The sequence below is a fragment of the Cygnus atratus genome, chromosome 6, assembly GCF_013377495.2.
Source record: "Cygnus atratus isolate AKBS03 ecotype Queensland, Australia chromosome 6, CAtr_DNAZoo_HiC_assembly, whole genome shotgun sequence".
In the NCBI taxonomy this organism is placed as follows: domain Eukaryota; kingdom Metazoa; phylum Chordata; class Aves; order Anseriformes; family Anatidae; genus Cygnus; species Cygnus atratus.
This window is the reverse complement of record NC_066367.1, coordinates 1,905,904-1,928,005: the sequence shown is the minus strand read 5'-3', so window position 1 is coordinate 1,928,005 and position 22,102 is coordinate 1,905,904. Positions and strand designations below refer to the sequence as shown.

The following is a 22,102-nucleotide window of genomic DNA, read 5'->3' as shown; positions in this document are numbered from 1 at the left end:
CTTCCCTGACATCAGCCAGTTATTCTTGCAAACTAATCAGAAGGTATCACATTTTTGTATTTTTAACAAGCAGATTCAAAACCCACTGAAACACTTAGTAAGATTTTTAACAGTTTAGAAAATTCTGTTTCCAAGTTGTTTTTTTTAACTGTATATACAGATATGAGAGTTTTTATAGATGACACGCATCCTTTTCAGCAACAAAATCACATAATGATAGAAACACTTCCAGACATCCATTTCAAAATTCTCCCCCCATAGCACAGTTTTCTTTTGAAAAACAGTTACTTTCTCATTCATTCTTAAAAACATCACCTTTAACTTGAAGGACAGATTAAGTGCATGTATTTTTTCAAAAATATCTGCTAGGTAGCATATGGCTGACAGCCACTTGTCATCACAGAAAATGACAGCAAATTTGGAATGCTTTGTAAAAGAAAAATGCATAATTCATCTTTAAATTCAACAACTCATAAGCAATTTGCCATGAGATAACCAGTGAATCTCTGCATAGTACAAAACTTTTTCATAGTCATTACACATCTTATTACAAACTTTTATAAAGATTCTACTATTTAAAGGTCTTGTTTTTATAAAATTAACCACATTGATGACATCCTGTAGAACTCTGTGCGCTTCTACCTCCAACTTCTTTCCCACCAGAGCATCAGAGAATCATTTAGGTTGGAAAAGGCCTTCAAGATCATCAAGTTCAACAATCAGCCTAACCTACTGAGTCCCATCACTAAACCATGCCCCTCAGTGCTACATCCACATATCTTTTAAATACCTCCAGGGATGGGGACTCCACCACCTCCCTGGACAGCCCATTCCAATGCTTAAACTACCCTCCCCATGAAGAAATTCTTCCTAATATCCAATCTAAACAACCCCTGGTGCAACTTGAGACCATCTCCTTGCATTCTATCACTTGTCACCTGAGAAAAGAGACTGACATCCTCATCGCCGCAACGTCCTTTCAGGTAGTTGCAGAGAGTGATGAGGTCTCCCCTCCTCTCCTCCAGACTAAACAACCCCAGTTCCCTCAGCTGCTCCTCATAGATTTTTTTAGTCCCTTCACCAGCTTCGTTGCTGTTCTCTGTACATACTCAAGCAACTCTATATCCTTCTGGTAGCGAGGGGCCCCAAACTGAATGCAGTGTTCAATGTGCATTCTCACCAGTGCTGTATACAAAGGCACAATCTCTTCCCAAGTCCTGCTGGCCACAATATTTCTGATACAGGCCAGGATGCCATTGGTCTTCTTGGCCACCTGGGCCCACTACTGGCCCACGCTCGCTCAGCCTGCTGTTGAGCAACATCCCCATGTACTTTTCTGCTGGACAACTTTCCAGTCAATCTTCTTAAAGCCTGTATCTCTCAATTGGTTTGTTAAGGCCCAAGTGCAGGACATGGTACTTAGCCCTGTTGAATGCCATGTGATTAGACTTGGCCCCCCAACCTAGCCTATGCAGATCCCTCTGCAAAGCCTTCCTAACTTCAAGCAGACCAATAGTCCCACCTAATTTGGCATCATCTGTGAACTTACTGAGGATGCACTCAATCCCCTCATCCAGATCATTGACAAAAATCTGGCCCCGAGACTGAGCCCTGGGGGAAGCCACTGGTGACCAGGCACAAATTGAATTGAACTCCTTTCAGTATGACTCTCTGAACCTGGCCAACCAGCCTGTTTTTCACCCAGCGAACCATGTACCCATCCAAACCATGAGCAGCCAGTATCTCCAGAAGAGTAGTGTGGGAAATGGTGTCAAATACTTTACTAAAATCAAAGTAAATGATGTCAATAGCTTTTCCCACATCTGCTAAGTAGGTATTCTTGTCATAAAAGGAGATCAGGTTAGTCAGACTGGACCTGCACTTCATAAACCCATGCTGTCTGCTTCTGATCACTTGATTGTCCTCTATATGCCGTATGATGGCAGTCAAGATGATCTGCTCCGTAACAGTCCCTGGGACCAAGGTCAGACTGACAGGCCTGTAATTCCCTGGATCCTCCTTCCTGCTCTCCTTGTAGATCAGAGTCTCATTGGCTAACCTTCTGTCAAACAGGAACCCCCTGGTTAGCCAGGACTGCTGGTAAATTACTGACATGGGCTTGGCGAGTACTTCTGACAAATCCTTCAGTACTGTTGGGTGAGTCTTGTCCAGCCCCATAGACTGATGAACATTCAAAACATGGAGGAGGTCACTTACAGTTTCCCATTGAATTATATAGGCATCATCTTGCTCCCGGTCACCATCTTCCAAACTCAGAGAACTAGGTACCCTGAGAACAATTGGTTTTACTAATGCCTTTTATGCCTCAGTAATTATCAAGTACTTTACAGCATGCCTATGAATGACACTGTGAATGAATTTCATGTGTGGTGCTCTCTGTAACCTTACCAGAAGCCTTTTTTTTTTTTTTATTCTAGTCAAAGCAGTGGCTTTTTGGCCAACTTCTTGTCAAATCTGATTAAACCATCATTATTTTTACCTCATAACATGGCTGACAAAGAGCTCATACTAGAATCAGCAGCTCTGCCATTTTCTTATACGATGCTTGTGCTCATGACATTAGTATTATCTTCAAGCCACAGTTTCTCTGTAGTAATCTTTGTAAGCCACTTGCCCATTTCACGATGGTTAGGTTAGTTAAAATTAGATAATATTATCTGTAAAACCATTTATTCGTGGATTTGTGTAACACTGAACACACAAACTGCAATACATCATAACATGCTGAAAGTGAGAGTGCCACTGCAAACCCCTTTACACTGTGGAACAACCAATCTTCCCTCAGGACACCTCATGTATGCACATGACACAAAACCCTCTGATAAACAGACCAAGCGAGGGCACCAGTGTCAATCTATATATTAAATATTGTTAAAGATTAATTTCTTTCTCATGTTTTAGATAAAAAAAAAAAAGTGAGTTCTAATATTTCCTTCATACACCCCAATGGATTGTGTTGTACAACCCCTGGGGTCCACATACCCTACTCTGAAGACTGTTGCCTTACAGGGTTTTGGTCCAAACCTACTGGCACTCTTTTCAGCAATGCCACAGGACAAGTGACAGCAGAGACAAAGGACTGTTCCAAATAGGTAGTCTGATTGCAAGCATGATATTCTGGTGGGGAAAAGAGTTTGGCTGTATATATGAGTCAGGCTAATCACATTTAGCCAAATGTGATATCCCACGTGTCATGGCCAAAGATGATCTGTCCTTTGTTATTTTGTAATAAAGATACAGCACCAGTGACTTTAACAGGTCCAGAATCACACACATAATGTGAGCAACTTGCATCTATGCTACTTAGTAGCATAGATGCGTACTTAGTTGCTACACTTGCAACTATGCTACTACTCAAGGACAGAGTAATAGTACTGGTAGCTACTTCTTGCTTGGACTCATTAAAAAGGAGAGAGTACCTTAAGTTCCATTAGTTCCTGCATATTAGATGGAGTAGTAAGGGCTTTTTCCGATATTCTCTCAAACTCATCACATAGTCTGAAAAATATATAAAATAAACTATTCAGTGTGTGTTTTGCTTTAACCACCCTTAGACAAATCACATATAAAAGCAAAAATTAGATTAATGTATGCTTTAAGGATTATAAAAGTTCAACAGTGGAAGCAAAATTGAATACATTTCAATACATGTTTTCAGTTTGACAGTTACCTCACACTTATGTCTTGATGATCTTTGAACGTTTTTGCAATAACTTTTTCACAAATATTATCTGCTTGCTTTACCAAAGCATTTATTAATTCATCACAATGCAGCTCAAACATTCCTAGACGGAGATACTGCAATACAAATTTAAGTTAGCAGAATGCTGAACAGCTTGTACCTATTTTCCTTCACTATCTTAAGCAGAATGTCAGGGACCTCACCTAGGAATTTAGTCAAATCAAAAAATGCTCTTAAAACTTTCCAATGAAGAAAAGAAAAAAAAATATATAGTTATGAATAACAGTTCTTCTGTATGTGCATGTCAAATTTTATATAAATTTTACTTCTATTGCTTTCAATCTTGACAAACTATAGCCTCATATAAGAAGGGCATCTATTCTCTGTAAGAGGAATATCGTCTGGTGAAATTAGAGAGTTTGAGATGCATCTAAAATGTAATCTTGCTTTTCTCTTGGAAACACATGGATATGTGACATTTCTCAGGATTAAAAGGGGACTTTGCCTCCCAGGGAGTCTCAGAATCCAACGCCTTCTTTGACTAGTGAGCAAGTGAGCTTGACTTCCATACACAGAAGCCATCATGACAAGCCTGTAAGTACTAGTTTTTCCAGAACAGAGGTCAGCACTGAATGCTAGAAGAGAAACAGTTTACAGAAAACCACTTCAAATTGTTTTTCTGAATGTGAGAGCAAAGGATTCTTGCCACCTGTTTTTTGTCTCCTTATAGAGACAAAAAAGAAGTGGATCATGTTAAGGATCCTCTATCTGCCTTTGACGCTTGGAAGGAATTTGGGTTGGGATCAGACCCACTCTTTCTTATGTGCCTTCACATCCGGGAGGAACATACTCTGAATGCCTTTACAAGTCCCCTAAGAACACCTAGTAAAAAGAACTATGTCTCACTGAAGTAGGGCTAATACACCCCAGAAATACTAACTCATGAAAAAATATTTTTGTGAAAAGACTAATTTATTTCACTTTAATTATCTCACACCTAATTATTACCAAATTTGACATTCTTAGTACAAGATCAGTGTTAAAATTATGTCCATATCTCTTTATGAATATTATTATAATTTACCTTCCTAGAAGTATATTTTATTTCCTTACTGAGTTTCTGGTATTTTATAATTTCCCCTTTCATTTCTTCAAAGGTATGTTCCTCGGTCAGGAATTGATCAATATCTTGTTCAGTTTGTTTGTTTATCAGGAAGCTATACTTATCATACAGCTTGAGGTGTTTGACAGGTGCAATGCTTTCTTTGATAATTTCTTCTCTGATCATTTTCTTATGTTTGTCCAAGATCTCATCTAGGATAACAGGTTTCAAAACAGTTGATGGAGACTCACCTTTTGGCTTTGGGGAAAATAAACAAACACAAATATACCACATTTTCAAGTTACTTCAAGTTATATTTTTGCAGATCAGCTATATTTGGAAGATTAACAGGATAGAAGAAAAATCAATTAAATGTTACTTTAAAGTCTTTCTAATTAAAGTTTGATTACAAATTATATTTTTTATACACAGTGATTTAAATGCTACTCCCAATTTTTTTGAATCCTAGGTTATGGAACTCTGCCTCTAACAAGCAAGAAGTAAGTGCTGCTTCATCCAGAAACTCACAATTTTACATACTAGTCCAGCCCAAACAAATGCATCAACAATTTTAGTCAACATTGACTTTATTTTTCCAGGTTAGAACTATGGAAAACACTTTCCTGCAAACACTCAGAAGCTATAAAGCCTTGCTCCTGTGCATTTAGACATGCTTGAGATGTTTCTTTCCATTCATCTTTTCACAGCTTATTGATTAGTGCTTTTATAAAGAATAGCACTGCTATTCAGATTTCTGCTTGGTTGGTTATGCTTTTAAGCATATTAACAGAAATGTTGAGGGTTGGTATCTTTATTTAAAATTGAAGTTGGTGCTAAGTAGAAAAGGCAACAGAATCTCCAAATGATATTCCTTCAATAGAAATGTTCACCTTCCATAGCTCTCTGGGAAATGGTCAAGATGCACCGCAGGTATGGTTCCTTTCACTCTCTCTAAACTAGAAAGTAAGGTTCCTACACTGAAAACAATACACAATTCCAAAGCAAGTAGATTAAAAAAATATAATTTTAAATTATTTCACAAAATATTTTTTTACTTAACCTGGATTGTTTCCTGTTTGACCTAACACTTTAATCTGGTTAAATGCACAAAACAGGTAAAATTGAAACTGCTGTAAAATTATGTGTTTTTTTTTTTTAATATAGTCTACTCACGAGATTCTATATTTAAAATGACAATACCTTTCAGTGTCAAAATAGGAGACATTTCCAGAATCCTGCAGAAATATCTTTAAAATTTGAATGCATCTTTTTTTTTTTTTTGTAGCATATAATACATTTGTAATAGCTGCTGTTGGAAAATAGCTGATGGCTTTTTATTTGCTTCGAAAATAGTGATTGGGCCTTCTGATAATAAAATTATTTCAAAATGTTCCAAATATCCTGAAAGGATATTACCATATTACTGTGAGCTCTGACAGTAAAACTATTCATTAAAATACCCACAAAGTAAATGTAGCAACAGTATATTAACAAAACAAAAACCATGAGGGTTGTAATTTCTTACGCACTTAGAGAATAATTTGGTCTCAATTCTTGGTATATCACTGACAGCATTAATCATAACAGTATAGACATTCAGTAATATATCCTCATAGTCGTTAAAGTCAGGTTCAAATTTAATACGGTCATTCTCAAGGGTTACCCTCAGTATGAAACTTGGGTGTTTGTAGGCTCAGACTGATTTCTAACAAAAAAAATAAAAACAGTAAAATATTAGTTAACCTAAATCATGTAGAAAGTATCAAAGGATCATTAAGAATTACTCCAGCATATGCATCTTGAATTGTCAAGATTTTAACTGCAGATGACAAATATTAATCTCAGTAAAAATACTTGTGAAATTGGAAATATCTCTGATAAAATTAATGTAAAATGGATATTAAGATGAAATACAATATCATTTTTAGTTGACACAAGAGGCATCCTCTTTACACCAGTCAAAAACTTTTATGAAGTTGTTTGCAGACCAACAACAGAGTTACTTTACAGTAGCAACCCCCACAAGTGTAGGAATATATGAAGGAGGAATGAAAACATGTACTTCCACAGTACGATTCCTTACTTCCTTAGATTCTCTGCATATTTTTTCCTCAATATTTGGAGCCAGAGTTCTGTGAATATTTGAGGGCGAGGCTTTATTAACAAAAGCTAAACAAAGATCCAGTTACACTCCAAAACATCAAATATCAAGGAGAAATATTTATCTCCACAATAGACATGGTGTGAGTGCAAAAGAAACACTCTCTTGTTGCTTAATTTTTTTTGCCCAAGAACTAGTCTGCCAAAGCATGTAATAGGTACCTACTAATAGTAGAGAGAAGATAAACCTTTTTCACAGATGGGGATTATAGATATACCTCTATAGTTCTTGCAGTAGAACTGTGCAAGATGCCTGCGGCTTTTATACTAATGAATTCCTATTGTAAGTCTAACTAACTGTGGTGTCTTCCTGCGTGTTACCAGATTTAAAATGCCAGTATTTCCTTTCTGACTTAAGTGTTTGTTTTTTAAACTCCATTTAATAAACAATGCATTTCTAAAATATTTGTATCTTTTTTTCCCCAAGAAGGCAACCAGAGTTCATGCCTTTTTTTTTCCCCACAAGTGAAATAAACAGGAAAAAAAATGTAGGTACATAGATAAGCAATGTTTCTAGTATGAATATGAAAGACTACTTATTGCAGGTTGAACAATTAAATCTGTAAAGTCCTGAATAGAATGTACAAGTAAATGTTGCAGTTGACGAGTCATTAAAGTGGCAGCACAACTGAAGAAAGACTCTAATTTAGCAGTGCTGGTATTGCTGGGTATTTGTTTTCTTTTATTACCTTGGTAAAAGATTTTCTGTACTTCTGGAAGCCACCTTAAAAGAATACAATATTGCTAAGTTTTTCAAGTGATTAGCATGAATAAACCTGTAGTTTTAAGTTAATTGCTGTACAGGTACATACTGCATGCATTCAAAATATGTTGCAGTATACTTGGGAAACTAGTTTAATTTAATTAGCTCATACAGTAGTATCTTTACATTCAAAGGAAACATGTCTCTGAAAATATTATCTACTATTATGGAACCATATTCAAAATATGTTTTTATATGTTTTATTTTATCTATTAAGATAGATTAAATTGGTAAATTGCTTTTGTCTTCTATTTCTCAGGTAAACAGAAAACAGAAAGGGTTCACAGGCAGTGTAGTTCCAGGGGCTATGCAGTACCTTATGCAAGCCTTGTAACCTCAGTAGTAGTTAAAATGTGAAAGCATTCCATGGGGGATTCTGCCCAGTCACCCTTAGTGAAAATGAAATTGGCTCTGGTACTGGAGGGAAAAAGGAAGGAAGAAAGCACAGAGGTGGGCAGACTTCAGTTAAGAACAAAAAGATATCTTCAAGGCCAGAAATAAAAAAAATAAAAACTGAAAAAACAATTCCATAGAATGACAAGGAAAAAAATTATTAGGGAATATAGTAGTTTCAATAGTTTTCTTATTTAAATAAAATCCAAAATAGTAAAAAAGCAGTAATAAATAACTGCAGAAAACAATCATTATTGGTTAAAGAAAGATCAGATACATACAAACAATTCAGCAGTGCCACAAAATACCTGAAAAAAAAAAAAACAAACCCTAGTAATTTTGACACTTTGTTTGAAAATTTAACTGCAGTATATTGAGCACACTGCCAAGAACACTGCCTTTCTTTTGTTTAAAATATGGATATACAGGTATTACGATACCCAAACTATTTTCTTTTTTAAAAAACTTATTCATAATCTCTAATGTCAATGAATCTCATTAATAAAACACTCTTTAGATGACTCTCGTTTCAGAAATGGATAAAAACTGAAATAACAAAATCACCAATAGATATTGTACATAGGTACTGTTACTAGTCCAGTACTAGGTTAATCTGAATTACTCCTATCGATAAGAGGCACTTCTTTGTGTGAGGCAGGGATGGGGCAAGTTTTATTGTATAAAAAGTTCTATCACAATTTACTTTTTAATATGTCATGAATTGTTGATAGCAGCAACATTATACTTTCTCATTTGTTGCTTCAGCATTCACTATTTTAGCTGTTTCCAATGGCCTGTTTTAGCCGTTTTCATTTTTTCCTTGAAAACTGGAAATAAAATTGGAGAAACTTTAAAAAACAGACCTTCACTAATCTAAAATAGCTCCAAAAATCCTTTGAAGCAGACCAATTAGATGACAAGTCCTCAGAATAAAAGTGTTTCTCATAACAGACTAAAATGCATATATTGGTAAAATCCCTATAAGAAGCAAGCAAAATGCATCACACCAAAATTCAGAATAAGAAAACTGCACAAATTATGATAATAAGCTCAATATTTACAAAGCACTTTTCAGTCATAGGTCTCAAAGCATTTCACAACACCATATCTCTTTTTTCTAATATGTATTATTAAAAAGGGTCATTCTTTCTCTCTCTACAAAGTTCAGATTTTCAAAAACACAAAGAAATACATTTCCCTGTAACTTCAAAAATATAGATACACTGGATCGTACTTCCTAGATAGAACAGCTTTGGATTTTCCCATTTCCTGGATGACTTTATTCTGGAAAAATGAGAGTTCCTCAGCTTCCTCTTTATTGTGAAATATTTCCGTATCAAGAAGGCGTAAATTTCTGAAACAGAAATTAACATAAATATGCTCCTAAAATATTCATAGTACCCTGTTATTTATTATCTTTTTACCATAAAACTTTTTTTTTATTTCACATTTCAAACAATGTTATTTTAAACACATTTTAAACACTTAAATATAATAATAATAATAATCTCCGAGAATAAAATTATTTCTATTATTTCGGAAGCCCCAAATATAAGTACTGCAGTACTGTCTGTACACATGATCTTAAATTGAAGTAGTAATTACTACATTTAAGTATATTAATAAGCATTTTCAGAATCAGAGTTTGTGCATATGTTTGAGTAACATGTATATGTTAGTCATTACATATAACATTAAACATTAAAACTTCTGAATGCTTCTGAAGTACAAAATTCCTAAACAATCCAAATTCCACGTGTGGCTTCTTGCTTAAAACTGCCTACATACAAAAGGAAATGAAGATGGCAAGTGTGACATTAATTTTTGAAAATCATTCCATGTGATTTCTGGGTAGGTACAGACAAGCAAGATTGACCTCTATAGATAGAAAGTTGGCAGAAACTCTTCAAAACAAAGTCAGAGTGCACACAGACAAATACATTTGGGAAAATATTTTTTGAACAAAATCGTAATGTCCATGTCCCGTGCTCATATGTATATATTGTAGTTGCCCCAAATTCGATATGGTTACTTGGAAATCTTAAGATATCATCATTCATTTTTTCCCTGCACAGATTCTGAAATCATTGAGCATCTGAAAACCTAAGAAATATAGATAACACTTACTTAAATGAAGTCTCCCATAAGTTCAGAACAGCTAACATTGAAGGATTTATTGCATGCAAATTTTCTTTCATGTAACTGTATGCTGATGTGAAAGACTTATTCCAAGGTTTTGGCACTACTTCTAGTCTAAAAACAAAACAAAACACACGCACATGCACACACAGAAGACAAACAAAAAAAACACAGCAGGATGAACATAACTGTTCTAAGAACAAAAATATTTGTATATTTAAGATAATTAATTTCCATCCCAGACAAATTAGAATAGATCAATCTAGCTTTCTGTTGATTATTCAGATATTAATAACGCTATCTTCAAATATTGACCAGTGTATAAAAAAAAAAAAAAAAGAGAGAAACATTGGCCAAGTCTTAAGAGATCTGTAACTTATCCATGGTATCTTATACCATGTTTTGTCCTTAGAATGTAATAAAATCATCATACATATAATATTTAGTCAACTAATTAATACACAATTTTCTACATTATGTTGAGTTTATGTTTATAAACATCATATTCAATTTGTTAAAGGTCATGATTATAGAGCCTTTTCATAAACCCACTGGGTCTGTTTTCAACTTTTTAAAAGCTTTATGCTATTTTGGTGTGTGTGTTTTTATTTGTTTGTTTGTTTTAAATATATACTCCTAACTTTTATTTCCTTTAAAAAATGTTGAACAAGGTAATTGGCCATTTTCCACAGACGGTTGAATTTTACTGTTAAAATATTGAGTATTTCAATTTAAGAAATACATATTGCAACCTTTATTTCTTTTGTTGTAACTCAGATTATACAAGCGTAACTACAGTTTTTCAGTATATTTTGCATAGCCCCATTCAGGAACCAATGACAGAATTATTTTATTTTGTATAGCTAGAACGATTATGTTATGCCCTGCACTGTTTGTAACTGTCTCCATGTCTTCCTGAATGTTCTTAGAGTTATTACGCAGATATGAAATGGAGAATGATATTTTAACCTGTCTCAGATCCTTCTACCTCTCATCAAATCTCAGGCACTGGGTTTCCAATGAAAGGAATAAGTTATGTAGAGATGTGATTATGTAGAATCCACCTCACAGAGCTCTGGGTCTAGATGAATAACTTCCATTTCTTCTTTAAGTGGCCTCTGCATATTCACATCATGAAATAACTTTCTAAATAATACTGTCCTGAAAGGATCGTAGGAATTAAGTCACAACTAGAGACTGAAATACTGCTCTGTCATACTGAGCACCAACTTGGACAACGAATCAAGAGGCATTTTCTAGATCTGCATGTGACACTCTCTGTAAATGGCTCAAGCAAGGAACAAAAAGAGATTAAGCTCTCTAAAGCACAGCCTGGTTATTACCATAAGGAATTTAGACAAGGCTCCAAAAAGTGTTAAACTAGCCGCTTAGACATCTGCAAAACTGTAGCACCCTAAACTTCTGCCAGTAAAGTAATTCTGGCTTCTGCTACTGCAAACAATCAGAAGTACCACTGAGCAAATCAGCAACTATCTCACACTTAGGGCAATTCCTAATTAACAACTTAGCTATTCCCCCATACAAGCCTCTTGACAAGCCTCCTTCAACTGTTTCGGTTGACCATGTGCTAAACTGCACATACGCAGTGCTTTATTGACACTGTTTTGGCAATTTTCATTCAAAAACAACCCTGGCATTAGGGTATGGCAGGAATGAGAATGCTCCAGCACGTATTCCCACCAAAAGAATTAAGTGCCAAAATTAGACAAACATTGAGTGCATGAGAGAGAATACCATTAGGTTCTCAAACAGTAATGATGATTTTTCATACTGTTTTATGAAAAACTAATCTAAGAATTTATTCAGACATTACACCTCTCCAAGATTTTACTTTGATAGAAAAAATAAAAAATGATGCATCTTAGAAGGAGAAAAACAGTAAGATGGAAGAAATTGACCACAGTTCCATGTGTAGACAAATGTAACCTCAGTTCACAAGATACTGAAACACTTTATTTCCAACAGAATAGCACAGTTCCAAGGGAAAATCAAAAACATTCCTGACAAATAAGTCATGTTTGTAAGTTTTTTTTTCCCATCTTCAAATTCTGATACAAAACTTTAATCCATTTCTTAATAAATCTGTATTCTATAGGAGACAGAGAAAGTGTTTATAGGGAGTTAGGTTAAAAAAACTAATATATCTTTAGAATAAAGATCATACTTCAAGTACTGTTAACAGAATAAAACTGTTTTACTGATGACTGTTCTAGTAGGATAATTTTATACTTTGAGTTTGGTGTGCAAGTGTGTGACATAAGCTTACATACAAACTAATGTGATGTCCTACAAAATAACAGTTCTTAGGAGACATGAAAGATCTTCAAAGTCAGAAATTGTAGGATGGCCTCTTACCCAGGGAATATAAAACAATGAATTATATTACTCCTCTTTTCAAGATGCAAATTGCCTAAGTAATATATGTCACAGCCACCCTCCTATATACTCTAAAGCCTGCCATTTGGTATTTAAAAGCTTATACCTCAAACCACAGGCCAGAAATATTATTTATAACAAAACCTTTTCTGGTTTTGTTATACCCCCAAAGCAGAATCTGGTTGATTTAAGCGGACATATTCTGTTTCTACAGTATTCGTAAGATTTCATGCACCTACAAGGCAAATTTATTTACCAGTTCAAGCCTATACCTATGGAATAGGTACCTCTTTACTTTCAAATCTCAGTAAGAAATAAAATATGTTCTAGAAAAGTTGATACTAGGCTGGTCCACGCTGGGCAGATGTGTGACCCTGGGAATAGTGCTATACTCACTTTCAGTAGCCTGCAGAGATTTTAAGCAAATGTGAATGGAATGGAGATAGTCCCTTACTCTAAAGTACTGGCCACTAGAACCACATCTAAAGTACCGCATCTGCCCACTAGAACATGAAGGTTGCTACATGCTAGATAACCCAGCCAAAAAAGCTATGCACCTATTAATGTTTTACTACATTTTGGTGAACTGCTGTGAGAGACAAAAAGTCTGTATTTACTACATTCTTAAACCTGTATGTATTGAGCCAAAATGTAACAACCTGTAAACAGTACAAAGCTTCAGTGAAATCAGTGCAAAACAGGGCATTGTTCCATTGATTACAACACAAGTTATACACAAGGATTTGCCCTGCTATATCCCATTTTCAAATGCTGTGGGGTTAAATGGGAGATTTCTTACTAATTAACCACTGCAAAAACAAAATTAATTCCAAACAATTATTCAAGGTAGATACATGTTTTTCAGGGTTTTTCCAGAGATGCTATATAATCATTACTTGAACTTAGATAACTAATAACTAAATCTTATTTACTGTTACTGTTTTGTGTAGTGCTCCAGCTGACACCGAGTAACACTACCTAAAACTATTCCTTACCCATGCTGTTCTACCCCACTGTTCTCCTGTCAATGTTTTTGAATAAATATATTTTCTTACTCTGCACGATGAGGTAGAAGAGAATCCTTCTTCTTGTCTTCTTTCTCTCTGGTATCTCTTAAAACAAAGTCAACTGAAAAAAGTGTAAAAGAAAAAAAAGTAAAATAAAATACCAAGACGAGAATAAGCTTATAAAAGGAATAAAGATTACCAAAATGCACAGCTCATTGAAATGAATGGTTTTACTGGGATACACATGAAAATAGATTTAGTAGAAAGTTATACTATTAAAAAGGGCTTTGCAAAATAAAATAATGTGTTGGCTTTTTTTAAGTTTTGAAAGATCAAAAATATTGAATAACATTCGCTTTCAACCTTACAAGGGTAAGAAAATCGTTATATTATTTTTGTTAAAATGCATCTCTAACATCTAGGAGAGCACTTCATATAATTCTTCCACATTGGTTGCTCTCAGCAGTGACCAGAACTTGATAACAAACATTTCTGAGTATTAGCAACTTAGGATAAAACAAGAATAAAATACTAGAAATATACCTATAGCCTTTTTTACACTCAGAAAATAGTCTTCTTTCATTTCATCTGTCAATGAACGTACGTGTTCATCAAATACTTTCAGATGATGCGGAATTAAAGCTAAGATGTGATCTAGCCATGATTCATCCAGTGGGACTACATTTCTTGTATTAATTCCATGGCGAATGTAATAGTAGTATTTCTGCAGGATAAAAGATTGCATTGGTCAAGTCCACTACCAGATAGCCATTGCTAGAGCATGTTTCACTGACACATGGGCTTATTTAGCAAAAATAAACGTAATTAGCGCTAAGTGCTTTTTTGTTTTCACAATTCTGTCATTGTATCAATCATCTTGTCAATTTTTACAATAAACGGCTAGCACTATTTTTCATTAAATATTCTTGAAAACAGTCTTTAGCTACCACGATATCTTTCTCTATTGGTGTAGAAGAATCTGATATTGGAGGCTGGATTCCATCACGGGGTTCTTCAGGAAGGTCTTCCTGCCTGACACAAAAACAAAACAAATAAACAGAAGAGCATACATCACATTCTTTGATACATTTTACTGGCATAAGTAATACATAGTCACCCTATATGTCCGTTCTGAAAAAAAAGGTAACTGGCAAAATTTTACAACAAGCACAAGACATTCTGATTCAAAAAGAACACTGAAGCATCTGACCAAGTTTGTATTTCACCTCCTAAGTTTCAGCTTTTAAAGTCAGTGATGTAGTTCATACTCACAAACTTTCTTTTGCTTTGTAATCTTAGAACATTTAAAATTATTTAAAAATTTGATTCATTTATCAAAAAGGAAAAGTACATTATTCAAAGATAAGGAAACTCACAATATAATGTTAACAAGAGCACTTCTGAAACGTTCTTGCTTTTTTTTCAGATGACTGCTGCTCTGCAATTTAGAAATTGATGGTCCAGCTTCATCAGCTCTAGAATCCTGTATCTTGGGTCTCTTGTATCTTGCCTTTAAATATTCTCCTTGCAGAAAGTACATTTTGAAGTTAAAAAAAAGTTAAAATGTATTGCACATTTACTTAAGTTTCTGAAAGATTTTCATTAGTAGAACTAACTACTGTTAATCTTACCAGGTGGATATTCATTTTTTACAGTAAACTCTTCTGATTCGTCATCTTCTTGTTCTTTAGTCATATGGAATAAAGGACAAGTCTGCTGCCATGGTGGCTTAGATCTTGCCTGGAATAAATATTTTATATTTTAGTATTATATTTGTCACAGGTTTTTCTAACACTGACGACACCTTAAACATAGTAAAAAATAACTAATAATAATAAAAAATTAATATATAGCAGAAATTACGCAGCATAAAAATCATACAATAAACTACTACTTATGTTGCCCTAAACTTCAAAATATCCAGCTCACAAGAAATGAGCATATTAGACTTATATGTAAGTGTTCTTATACTCTCTAGTTTTATACCTTACTTAAATATCTACATTTTTTTCAAATGTTCAAAGTTTTGAAAATATTGAAATGTATTTCCAAATACTGAAATATCAATAATGCTCTGCATGCAGATATATAGTGCAGAGACAGTGAATATACGTGATTCCACTTCAGCATACATCTGAACGGTCTTTATGTAAACATGCTGTGATACATACTTGAAAATGAAAGCTATAAAAAATCCAAGAAAACCACCTGAGACAACTGTGGCAGTAAATTCACTCTTCTCTTTGCCAACTTCCCTTTGCCACTTGGACCAACCGGGGGGGGGGGAGAAAACCACAAACATTTTAATTAGTGCTAATATTAGGCTCCTGGAATACTTGAATTTGTAATCTTGCTATAATTCCATTTTTTCAACTCTTACAATAATTTTATACATACAATTTCATATAATTTCCCTACTCTTTCTAGCATGTTTTCATGTAAAATTTAACTTTCTCAAATACCTTTGACAAATCACAGCTCTGAAAAAAAATTAGTTGTATGTTAGGAAGCATTTATGTAACCTTTTTGCCAACATCTCCATTAAAGCCTTAAAAGATACCATGAGCTAATATAGATATACAATTCAGTTTTTCATTCAGATTCATCAGTCAACATTTTTTAAAAACACAAAATGGTCCTTTTTTCTAAACTTCCATTTAGGAGTGCCCAGGATTCTCTGCATTTCCACAACACTGACCCCTCAGCGCCCCCCACGCAGTCTCTGTCCAAAACTGCCCTCTGACCATGCCCTGGATTCTGGCTATCACATTTTAGCACAGCAGCTTACTAAAAACAAACAAGACAGACTAGTTGTAAAATTATTTAAAATTGGCTACCAGGAGTGCTTTTGTCTATACTTCCATTTGTCCTTTGTTTCGGCCTGCCACCAATGCCCCAGCATTGCCCACCCCACCTCTTTTCATACAGATGCGCTTGCAGTAACACTGCAGCTATGCTACTACCGTCCTAGTCCTGCTTTGTTTCTTATGCAAAGGCTGTGGAATGGAGAAAAGATAAAAGCAGAGGAGGTTTGTGCATACATATGTGAGCTACCCTTAAGCAAGCCGGGTTTAATACTATTTGCAGTACAGCTGCTGTGCCGTAGAACTCCCCAAGTTTTAGGCACTTAAGTATTTACATGAATTTTGCAATTCTGAAGCAAGACAAAAAAATCAAACCAGGCTCCAAAGAAAACCTCTGTCAAAAGAGCAGGATTTGACAAAGTGATAAAGTAAGTATAGAGATACATATCAGTTGTTAGCAATCTCTTCATAAACCGACCTGCTGTGTAAACACACAGTCCAACTTCAGAAAGAGGAGCAAACACATTCCCACTCCAGGAAGTTCCCGCAAACACGTTCCCACTCCAGGAAGTTCCCCTGAGCACAATGGGGAGAAACTCCTTGCCTACCACTAGCTGTAAGAGGTGGGAGTCACACAGCAAAGAAATATCCTGTTTCCAAATCAACAGTACTACTCTTTCTAATAACAAAAATTCCACCACCACCACCCCCAGATGAGATATTAAACTCATCTGGATTCACCTGGAACAGAGATCAAAATGCCTGGTGAACAGGAGTGCTCAAAAACACCAAGCAGGCAGATCCTGGTATTTTTAATCTAGTTTTTTGCCTACCACAGAAAAGGTGACTAAGACTTTGCCACAATAATCACATATCTCTTTCAGTACCTTAGTTACTGCTCTCACCAATCTATCTTCCAGCTAAGCAGGGTACACGTGCAAGATTTTTCACACACAGTCATTGAAATTCTACCAGCACTAACAGTCCTAACAGTCTTGTAGGCTAGAATGACAAAAACAAAAAAAAAAAAAACAAACACCAGTATTATAACCAATACAGAAAGATCTACATGACAACTCTGATATTTGTCTGGTAATTGGAGCAGTTGTAAATCTACTGAGAAAATATGAAGCCATTTATTTCTCTGTCATATAACATATTCAACAGAAAAAAAAAAATCCAAACCACAGATTGTGTGACAGCTATCAGTCTTTTGTGATACTAGCAGGAATATGTCTCTTAATAGTGAATGTGCAGTGCATCATAAAATGGCCGCTTACCAAGCTGATAAGCCTATAGGACACAGTGTAGCCTACAGACAGAGTTTGGAGGAGTTTGAATATGGCTTTATACAACCACACTATCAGAGAATTGTAGGAAAAAAAGTAGGCTGGATGGGACCTCTAATTATAGGCTGAACGGGACCTCTCCTGCTCAAATCAGTATTTATTAACTACAAGAAGTTAGATCAGATTGTTCAGGGCCTTGTCCAACTGAAATACAGAACTCTAAAGGCACTGTCTCTCTAGGCAAATTCCTCCACTGCTTAATCATCTCTTTGTGAAGAATATCATCCTTATACACGGTCAGCATTTTCCACACCACCACTTGAGAGCACTGCTTCATCTTGGTGGTGCACAGCACCAAGAGGGATCTGGCACCATCTTTCTCTATAGTTCAGGTAGTGGAAGACAGTGGACACCTTCAGGGTGAACAAAAAAGTTCCCTCAGACCCTCTGCATACCTAAGAGCTGCAGCCTCCCAGTGGTCTGCTGGACCCTGGTTTGTCAACAACCTTCTAGCTGCTGGACCCTAACTGAATTCACTTCTGCTGCTTCTGAATCTCAAGTACAGACATTCTCTTTGTTTTCCACACATTGCATAACTGCACTGAAATTTAGAACTCATTGTTTCTCTAGTCCAGATTCTACAGCAAGACGGGAACACTATCTGCTGTCCTCTCAAGGGCATGGACAGGAGGAATGATCTTTTTGTATAGGAGAAAATGCTTTTGAACTTCCAGAGGAGTACTAGCTATTGCTCTCAGTGATGACGTCTATAGTCTCAATCCTTAGATTCCTCGTTAGCAACAAATAACAGAAACCTGGGTATTCTTATAAATAACAGGGTTACAAAAATGACCGAGACTGTATCTTGTCTTCATATGCAACATTACACAGATTGTTTTGATTTTCTTTTGCTGAAAAACAAAATTCAGCATCACAGTTTATAACTCCAATCTGCTGGTGATGACAAATTCAGTGTTGAGATTAGCCAATATTTTTTAACGACCCACAGTAAACTTATACTGGTAGCGAGATGGACTAAAAAGAGAGTCCTGGAAGTGTGGACTGTCTCTAATAACTAGGAGCATCTGACACACACCCACTAACATGCACAGCAAAAGAAAAATACCCAATAAGAGAAAAATTGGTGAGCTTTTAATCCACTGAAGGAAGTTATGGATTTCACTCAATATATTTCAGACGTTTCTTTAGAGGAAAACAAATCTGAGTGAGTAAGTCAGAAACAAAAAACAACCAACCAAACTGAAAAGAACAGGATTGTCTTACACAACAGAACATGACTTAAGAGAGCAGACTCTTCCTTCTAATTAAATTAACCAACTACAAACCAATCAGGCCACCAGAGAAAAGATACAAAATAATATTGGTTAATGCAAAGTGATGAAAACCCACATGCACAGTTAAACGTTTCTGTTGGAGTTTATCTTCAGCATTTAAGGTTTCTGCAGTTCTAGAAATAGACTGAACAAATTAAAATCTCTTCGTACTTTATAAGGAAAAAAAAAATCAGAAGCTTGCCTCAAGCCCATTTTTTAAACCCAGACGCTAAAAGCCGGTTTAAAAGAAAAACCACCCCTCAGACCCCTTCGGCAGTCAAGCGCCCCTCAGCCCCTACCTGCTCACTGCCCATCTCCGCGCACGACGAGGGCGGGCGGGCGCGCAGCTGCGTTGAGGGGACGCTGTTGCCCAGCAGCAGCGCGCGCCCCAACGGCCACTCCGCGAGGGCATTGGAGGCGGTGCGCGGCCCCGGCCCCCCAGCCCTGCTCCTCTTGTGCGCGCGCGAGCTCGGGGGCCGCTTTCCTGAGGCGCTGCGGTGAGCACACTGTGAGTAACGGGTGCTGAAGCCTTCGCTTTGGCGGTGATTTTGTCAGGGTGAGGCCCCCGGCTAGTACTGCCGAAGCTGGAGGGTGCAGCCTGGAGCCTGCTCTGCTAGGCCCGGAGGTTGCCCGCGGCGCGCAGCGCTCTGAAGCAACTCCGCGCTCGCTCCTTGGATGCGTTTCATCTCTGTGAAACGTACCGCGTTTTGCTAGTTACGAGCAAAGGGAACTGCGTGGTTGATCAGCGGCTTTATTTGACGTATGGTGGCCTCTTGACGCTTTAAATGTGATGGAAATGTTAGAGGCTTCAAATGGAACTGTCATTCTTTACCTGAACGTAACAAAATGTCACAAAGAAGCTGTAAGTAGGTATTATTCTCCCAACATGCAGTCCATTGTCTTAAGCACCAGAACGGTGGTCTTGAGGAAGCCTCACCCAGTGCCTGCTGCAAAGGAGAATCTGAGAGAACACCCCCAAACTTTAAGCCAAGTCCTAGCTTGGAAAGTCCTAGCTTGCATTCTGCAAACAATTAAGGAGGCCTCAGGTGTGCTCAGTGAGGTAGCCTGCACGTTAAATTTAAGCGAGACTACACACAGGTTTTGTAGTTGACGAAAAGCAATTTGCCAGCTGATAATCAACTGAAGGCGTGACATTTGGGAGGCTTGTTTTAAGCTGTTGCAATGTATTTTCAGTTTCAGAAAGTTGAATTTAAACTTTGCTATTATTTCACTGAGATTGTCTTCCAAGTAGAAAGTGCTTGATGCCCTTTTGGGGCCTGCCAACTCCAGCAAAATGAGAGTTAAAATTGAGAAGTATGTATTATTCACTGCTGTTTAAGTAGGCATTCCTTCGTAGCTTTTAAATTAGCAGATGAGTGAATTCAGCTGCCTGTTTTTAGGCTAAGCACTGAGACATGTGTGCTCCAACTAAACATATATATGTTCAGCTGTGCTTTCAGAAACATTCTTAATTAACTCTGATGTCTAAACCACAACAACAACCTAAGGTTTTTCAGGTGCCATGTCATGCAATTTGAATTCAGTTGAGCTTACGCACAACAGCTGTTGTATTAAAACCTGTATTAACCACCTGCCTCTGCCCCACACAAGTAGGCAAATTAAAGAATAAATAAAAATGTTTCAGTTTCATTGGCGGTGAATGGATGTGCCCTGCATTATAAACCTGATGCTGACCAGTCCAAATAAAATGTTACAATTAGTATGATTTCTAACATTTTGCGGTGGTCATGTTTGGATTTCAATGGGAAATGAAGCAGCTGTTACAATGCGAGATAGTTTGTGTGAATTTTAAATAAGAGGTTTTGAATGTTTTCATGCTAGTAATGCATAAAAGATGGTAACTCAGCAGTGGAGTTAGCCTGCTGGAAAATCCCTACAAATGACCTCTGACTCAGGGCTGTTACCTATGAACTGTACATAGAGCATTGTAAGACACAGAGTTTTAAACTTAAAAGTCCCTATGATAAAATAAGACAGGCAAAGAACCAGTGGGGAATTTTTTGCTTTGTCCAGTTGTAGAAAATGCAGCATTAGTTGGAATTCCAGTCTCATTTTCTAAAATAGTACCAAAACTTTGATCCTGAAGCGAGAAATACCCTCAAACACATGGTAGGGAGATTTAAACAAGCCATATGCTGTACTAGCTATAATACATAACAATCTAGCCAAAGAACAGGAAATCCTTGCTATTTCTCTTTAATGATGAGGTATTCAACTATTAGAAACCATGTATACAAAGGTAGTAGCACTTTCAGTGCACGTTGCCATATACTGTTGGGCATTACAACTCCTTTTAGAAAGTGACGTTTTGTTTTTTCATTATCTCATTAGGAAATTAAAAATGCTCCAGTTTTTAACTGAAGTAGTTACTGGCATGCTTTGTGTGTTTTGATAAGAACCAATAAATAATGCTTAAAAGTACAGTCTAACAAATGTAATAACTCCTGTATGTATGAGAATTTAAAATTCTTAGATTTGTGTATTATTTTAAAAGTAATTTCAGGAATTTTTTTTTCCTTCCTCAGAGACACATATCAGTCCCAGTTTAAAAAAAAAGTCCTTACTTATTATCAAGAATATCATAATATGAATACTTTGTGCTCAGCATAGGTAATGCTGACTTACTAACTCTGTCTGTAAAACACATTCGTCACAGGAAGTTTCTATTTGTGCTTTTCTCAAAAGTGGAATCTTAATTTCATTGGAGGGCAACAGTTTTGTGACAGGTGTTACCAGGTCAAAAATCATCCTTTATCTTCCCGTTGTATTGTGAAAACAACAAAAGCTAGCACTGTCACATCAAATGATTGATTCTTTGAACATTTTGTGTGTTAGCCTAGCCTTTGTTTATTAGGTCTAAGAATTTTTACATCATAACTCTTGTACCTGCTTTTGGTTAAGGAATTTCCTTGTACTCTCATGCAGTGATAGGTGGCTTGGCAGTTCAGCTCTGTAATCATACCATTAACTTGGTAAACTTTCTACACGCT

The 22,102-nt window shown here is 36.2% G+C and overlaps 1 protein-coding gene across 1 annotated transcript in view; it reads right to left on the bottom strand.

The window, feature by feature from the left end:
• Positions 1-15,933, bottom strand: part of DNAH7 (dynein axonemal heavy chain 7) — a 103,879-nt gene extending 87,946 nt beyond the window's left edge. The window contains 14 exon segments of the mRNA XM_035536796.1: positions 3,441-3,519; positions 3,692-3,819; positions 4,788-5,056; positions 5,425-5,428; positions 6,331-6,503; positions 7,499-7,689; positions 9,356-9,475; positions 10,249-10,374; positions 13,713-13,785; positions 14,208-14,388; positions 14,612-14,696; positions 15,041-15,188; positions 15,296-15,404; positions 15,873-15,933. Of these exon segments, the coding sequence (XP_035392689.1) occupies positions 3,441-3,519; positions 3,692-3,819; positions 4,788-5,056; positions 5,425-5,428; positions 6,331-6,503; positions 7,499-7,689; positions 9,356-9,475; positions 10,249-10,374; positions 13,713-13,785; positions 14,208-14,388; positions 14,612-14,696; positions 15,041-15,188; positions 15,296-15,359 (1,641 nt within the window). The 5' untranslated portion in view covers positions 15,360-15,404; positions 15,873-15,933.
• Positions 15,934-22,102: the final 6,169 nt, after the last annotated feature.